Source organism: Triticum urartu, chromosome 2, assembly GCF_003073215.2.
Source record: "Triticum urartu cultivar G1812 chromosome 2, Tu2.1, whole genome shotgun sequence".
NCBI classification, from domain to species: Eukaryota; Viridiplantae; Streptophyta; class Magnoliopsida; order Poales; family Poaceae; genus Triticum; species Triticum urartu.
In genome coordinates this window covers 753,217,187-753,223,393 of record NC_053023.1, presented here as the reverse complement: position 1 = coordinate 753,223,393, position 6,207 = coordinate 753,217,187, and the positions used below count along the sequence as shown (strand labels likewise).

The 6,207-nt window shown below is 44.7% G+C and overlaps 1 protein-coding gene across 1 annotated transcript; it reads right to left on the bottom strand.

Moving 5' to 3' along the window:
- Positions 1–502: 502 nt before the first annotated feature.
- On the bottom strand, positions 503–1,988 carry LOC125534666 (aspartyl protease AED1-like). Its single transcript, XM_048697826.1, has 2 exons — positions 1,835–1,988; positions 503–1,752 (listed from the first exon to the last, which is right to left on the bottom strand). The coding sequence occupies exons 1-2, from the start codon at positions 1,986–1,988 to the stop codon at positions 503–505; spliced, it is 1,404 nt and encodes a 467-aa protein (XP_048553783.1).
- Positions 1,989–6,207: the final 4,219 nt, after the last annotated feature.

The window sequence follows — 6,207 nt, the reverse complement described above, 5'->3', positions numbered from 1 at the left end:
AGAGTCGGCAATGCGGATGCATGCGGCCTTAAAGATTGGTCTCATGCGTCAGTACCGGGCGAAGTGACGGTCAACGGCTTTAACTTGACGGCAAGGCACGGTTTAACCTTTTGTGAGGCGCAGACGAGCGGAGGAGAACAAAAGTGAGCAATGTTAGATGGGTGGGGCAAAACTCAACACAAAGAGGAGGAGGCATGAAAAAATTTCTATTATATTATATCCTCTTACCACAAACGGCGATAGGATGGAATCGGACAAAAACGGAAAAATACGACTTCCTTCGTTTCAAATTACTTATCGCAGGTATGCATGTATCTAGATGTATTTTAGTTCTAGATACATTTATTTCTGCGACAAGTAATTTGGAACGGAGGGAGTAGAACTGACGCGATGATCGGGCGGGTCATCCATCGTGTAGCACTCGAGCAGTTAAGAACAAACCGATTGATATATTTTTTGTAAGCTAGCTCCCGATCGATTGACGTATGTATAGGTCGAGGATTCAGCAGGCAGCTGCCCGGAATCCGAGTCTACCACCCCAAACGTCGTACAGCATCTCCAACGTTCTCATTTGGACATTGCCGAGGAACCCGACATAATCATCTGGCCCGGACTCGGCGAAGGCCAGACAACCATCCAACAGAAGCCCGTTGGGGACATCGAGGTCAACCGTGACACCGCCGGTGAAGGTGAGAGCGACCTTGGGCACGGTGACGTTGCTGTATCCGGTGAAGTTGTAGCATGTGTCGCCGTCGTCGCTCGGGATGAGCGGGTAAGCCGCCATGGCCCCCCGGAACGCGGACTGCAGTTTCGCGTAGGGCGTCGTTGGCAGATGTGAGATGATATTGCCGCAGTCCACGATCAGGCCCCCCTCGAACACCTTTCGTGGGATGCGGAGCTGCTTCCCGCCAACGCTGATGCCGGTGAGCTTCACCAGGTAGGAGGTGGCATCATCCATGAAGTGGGTCATGGGCGTGAACGAGAAGCCCGAGGTGTTGCTGGGCGCGCCGAGGGCGAGGAACCCGGTGCCGCTGCTCACCGACGGGAGACAGTGGGAGAAAGAGCCGCCGTAGAGCGCGGAGGTCTGAACCGGGAGCGACTCGGGCGCGCGGCCAAGCCCGAGCAGGCCGTCGAACTTGTCGTTGGGGCCACCCTGCTTGTACCCGCAGCCGAAATGGAAGTCCTTGATGATGACGCCGGGCGCCAACGTGAGCGCCTCGTTGCTGTACACGCCGCTGGTCTTTGACCCTCCTCCGTACTCGACTCGATACCCGCACTGGGACTGGGTGCCATTGCCGTTCATGCTGCAGCCATTGTTCAAGTGGTGATCGGACTGGAGGATCTTGCAGACGTCAGAGCCGCAGGGAATGGGAGCATAGGTGGAGGACTTGCGCGGGTCGAATAAGGGATCCTTCTGAAGGTAGCAGTCGCTGGAGTTGCATGGCGCGCACTGCACCCACGACAAGTCGCTGCCGGTGTCCAGGAGGAGGACCTGCTCCACGGCCGGCGTGCCCAGACCCAACGTCACCACGTACTCCTGCGAGTCCACGAAGGTGCCCAGATGCGCCGGGATGCTTACCTCGCCCTCCTCCTGGTCCTGCATCTGCATGGTGCTCATGACGTAGTCTGCGCGGACGCGGCTTCTGCGAAGCGCCTCGACGAAAGATGATGGCTTGTCGGTGGACGGCGACTTGGCGCAGGGTCCGTGCCTGTGCACCAGCGGCACAGCGGCGCCGTTTGGCCGCGGCGCCACTGAAACATATATCCGAGCGTCATACATGCAGATCGATTAACGTCGAAAATTATGCCACGCTCAATTCATGCACGTACGTACCTGTGGATCTGGAGGTGGAGCAAACATCTTGTGTCTGAAATGACCTGGTTGACACCACAACGAAGCTTTGCTTACCGTTGCCTACAGCAGAAATGGTGGAAAGGTAGCTGCCAAATACGACCAGGAGGATGCACAAGAACAAGGGAGAAGCCATTGGAAGTTACAGCAGTATACACCAGGGCTTTTTACCTAGTCTAGGACGCCCTGATTTATACACCAACCACACGTTCAGGAATCTATGTGGGACTGACTGAACAATCACGAAAAATGAGAATGGGAAGATTATACCAAGGATGAGGTGGAGCCGTCGATGTGTTTACACTTGTCTTGGCAGTAAGTAGATAAAACAAAGATACTAGTAACTTTTTCTCCTCGAGTTAACTCGCCCTCCTTTGTCATGTACGTTCAGTGCCCACTTCCTACCTTGTAACTAGAGTGCAATTTACTCTTGGAGTCCAACTCAAACAACCAACTTCTAACCACTTAGGTTAAACTTTCGACTTTTTTAACGCCCCTTATTTTGGACCTTATATGCTTGTTAGCTAAACACGACAAAACAGGGAATCTAAGGCCATGTTTGGTTTATAAGTCCTAGGATTTTTGTAGTCCTAACTTATAAGTCTCTAGTTCCTAAAAAGTTCCTACCTGTTTGGTTTCTGAGACTTAACATGGACTAAAAGACCACATTACAACTATAAGTCCCTATAAGTCCTTTCTTGAGAGTCTTATTTCATAAGTCCTAAATGCCCACTTTAAGTTTCTATAAGTCCCTTCTGTTTGGTTTAAATAAGACTTATAAGAACTTTTTTAAGTCCCTAAGCCAACAAACACCCTCTAACACTCGTAATGATAAAGCCGAAGTAAGCCTCCAGCAACATGCATGTAGGAAATGGATTACCGTCTTCACATGAATTTGATGTTTAAAATTAGGGAGCGACTGCGTGTAAGTCGCCTGATTCTTTCTTATTTTTGGGTCAGTCGACACACAACGTGTGTGTTGGCTAGCCGGGCAATTCCAGCCTGATTCGCTATGCATGCACACGTTTCGGACCCATGCATAATAAGCATTCATGATCCTCTCCTCCAATCGAAACTTTTTTTAGTACCCATGCGTGTATCTACGCATGCATGCATGTACGCATGATGCTTCTGCATGCATATGCATGGACGCATGATACATACGTACTTTCCTCCAATCGTTCTCCTTTTTCATCTAAACTATTTTTTGGTACGTGGTAATTGCATGCTTGGATGCTGCTTTGTGTTACCCACAAAAAAAAAGGATGCTGCTTTGTGTTACCCACAAAAAAAAAGGATGCTGCTTTGTGTGCCTGTTTTTGTCGTTAAGCCAAGGAGTACTATGATTGATGGATTAGCCTTGCCTAACCTCAAGCAAGTTGCACTCCTACACCATCAACCGTACACCCCACCACCACCATCCCCTCGAAAACAAAATAAAAAATTATTGGAGATATGCTCTAGAGACAATCATGTATGATACTATTTCCTATGTGTTTATGAATAAAGATAGTCCTTGGACATTATCAATGATGTGTATCAGTAAGTACGTGACTTGTTTGTGGGACTATGCATTATATGATGACTGTCCTAAAAGGTCCCTAGTCGAAAGGGCTATGTGGACGCGCAGCCAACTAGATTAGCATATGACACGGTCGATGGCTTGGTCTCACTAGTCATGGAGCATTATATGCTAACCGGATAATATGGACTTGCAAGGATCTAGTCGGATCCGACGTAGTCGGATCCGAGTCGAGATAAGGTACGAGTCGGACAGACCCAACTATGAGACGCAGCGATATATCATCTGTGAGTCTCTAGTACAACATATGTTCTATGTCCTAAGATCTGAGCTGACGCATGTACTCGGGATGGTGACAGACTTGCTTTGGGCCGACCAAACGCTACTCCGTAACTGGGTAGTTATAAAGGTAGGTTTCGGATTTGTCCAGAACCATGCTGCGAGACGTGGTCGAGCAAGATGTGATTTGCCCCTCTAATCAGGAGAGATATACTCTGGGCCCCTCTTGTGATCCGACCAGGATAAGCATGGCCATGCGACAAGGATTATGAGATAATCTGTTTTGTGGTCGGCATCACTGGAATGAGAAAGAGGTCGGGATAGCACAAGGATGACAGACTCGTCTTGAGCCGACAACATATATCGTGTGGCAAAAAGAATGGAAGTATGATGTACAGGTTCGCCTAACCAGCTTCATATTCTGTTTGGTGTTCGGCATGCCTTGCTAGAGGCCGCTACCAACTGTGCAGTTCGGAGGTGATCCGAACTGCGACCAAACCGGCTTGAACCTAAGGGGTCGCGCGCTTAAGGGAAGGAACCTACGAGGTCGAATCCGGGGACACTGGCCGGATGTGATCCGAACTATATTCAGATTGTGGCCGAGTAGACTTATGGGCTTTAGGGTCCGTGCGAGGCCCAAGTGTTGAGCCCGCGACGGACGCCTATATAAAGTGGAGGTGCCGCACACTCACGCGGTTGATCGCTTCGACACTGTCATTAGGGTTTGCATGTGTTGCGAATAGACACCTCCACTCGCCGCCGGTTGTGTGATCGGACCTAGCAGTCTACCGCACGACGTTCCTCCTGCACGCGCGGATACCGTTAGAGGCGGTGTACTTGCGCCGCTCCGGCGAACCTGTACGTGGGAACCGACTACCGGCTGTACGACGAAGATCGGACGAGGAGGAGACGATCCACGCGGACGCGCTGCCCCAACCCTTCTTCCGCTGCACGGTACTGCGCGTCTAGTGGTAACGAACTGTGATCCATCTCCCGTAGCATGTTCTTGGTTGTTCTGCGCGTAGGAAAATTTTAATTTGCAGTCAATGCACCCTACCGTAGAACCCAACAAAATAAAAAATAATAAAACTTGCACATAATATATATAGAAATTATATTTATTTACAATATGCAAGAATAAACATATGATAGTGGAACTTTTGCAAACAAGAAGTTTTCTCAAAAGAAATGAATTAGTGGACTTGACGATGCCCTTAAACAAGAAAGAAAAAAATAAAATGTAAAACAATCATAATAATGAAATCTTCTAAGCTACAATGAATTATTGGCATTAATATTATCCTTGAAGAAGAAAGAATATAAACAAAATATAAACAAACAATGAAAAAATTTGCAGAAAAATTACACCGAATTTTGGTCAACTCACTTTGTTTAGCAACCGACTAATTGAGTACAAGTAGTGAATTGAATAATTAATTGTGATAGAGACGAGACATCACCACACCGGTTGGCCTGGACCGGTACCAGGCCATGCATGCATGGATGCACGTGTAACCCATGCGTGTAGGAAAACAGAAAAAAAAACAAGTAAAATCAAAAACATAATCAAACACTCGAGTTTTCTATCAATTAATGGAGTAGTGACATTGATATTATCCTTTAAGTAGAAATAAAATGGAAAAAACTCTTAAAATAATGACACAAGGAAAGCACAATTTACACAGAAGTCACACCTTTTTATAATACACAAGATAAGCTTATAATAGTAAAATTTATGGAATTGCGCTTTGTTATAATATGAAAATTTTGCACGCAATTTACATAGAAATTGCGCTTTGTTATAATATGTAAGAATAAATGTATAATAGTGCAATTAGTGCCATTGCTATTACCATTAAATAAGAAAGAAAATGAAATAAAAACTAGAATAAAATCAAAATGACAAAGTTTTCTAAGGAAGAATTAATTAATGGCGTTAGTATTACCCTTTAAGAAAAAGGACAAAAATTGCTCACAGATTACAGAGAAATTACGTTCTTTATAATAGGCAAAATAAGCATATAATAGTGGGATTTAAAAAAATACTAATAAAAATTGTATTAGTAGCATTGGTATTACCTTTAAAGAAGAAAGAAAATAACATAAAAACCAAAAAGGAATCAAAGTATTGAAGTTTTCTAAGAAATGAATTGGTGGCATTGGTATTACCCTTTCAGAAAAATTAATGAAAAATAATAAAACAATACTGACAAAATTTGCACATAATTTACACAAACTTTGTGTCTTTTTTCAATATGCAACTAATGGTATTTTCACAAAAATGAAAGTTTCTACGGAGGAATAAATCAGTGGCATTGGTATTATCATAAACAAAGAAATAAAAATGAAGTAATAACTAAAAAAACCAAAACGATGAAGTTTTCTAAAAAGAATGAATTAGTGACTTTAGTATTACCTTTAAAAAAGAAAAAGAAATAAAAACCAAAACAAAACAAACAAAATCAAAATAACAATGCTTTCTAAGAATGAATGAACTAGTGGCATAGGTGTTACCCTTTAAGAAGAAAGAAAATGAAATAAAAGACAATGATAA

Excerpts from the sequence above, each read along its gene's own strand:
- LOC125534666 (XM_048697826.1), bottom strand. The coding sequence starts at position 1,988 with ATGGCTTCTCCCTTGTTCTTGTGCATCCTCCTGGTCGTATTTGGCAGC. Across the intron at positions 1,753-1,834 it reads CTCCACCTCCAGATCCACAG|TGGCGCCGCGGCCAAACGGC; the intron begins GTACGTACGTGC and ends TATATGTTTCAG.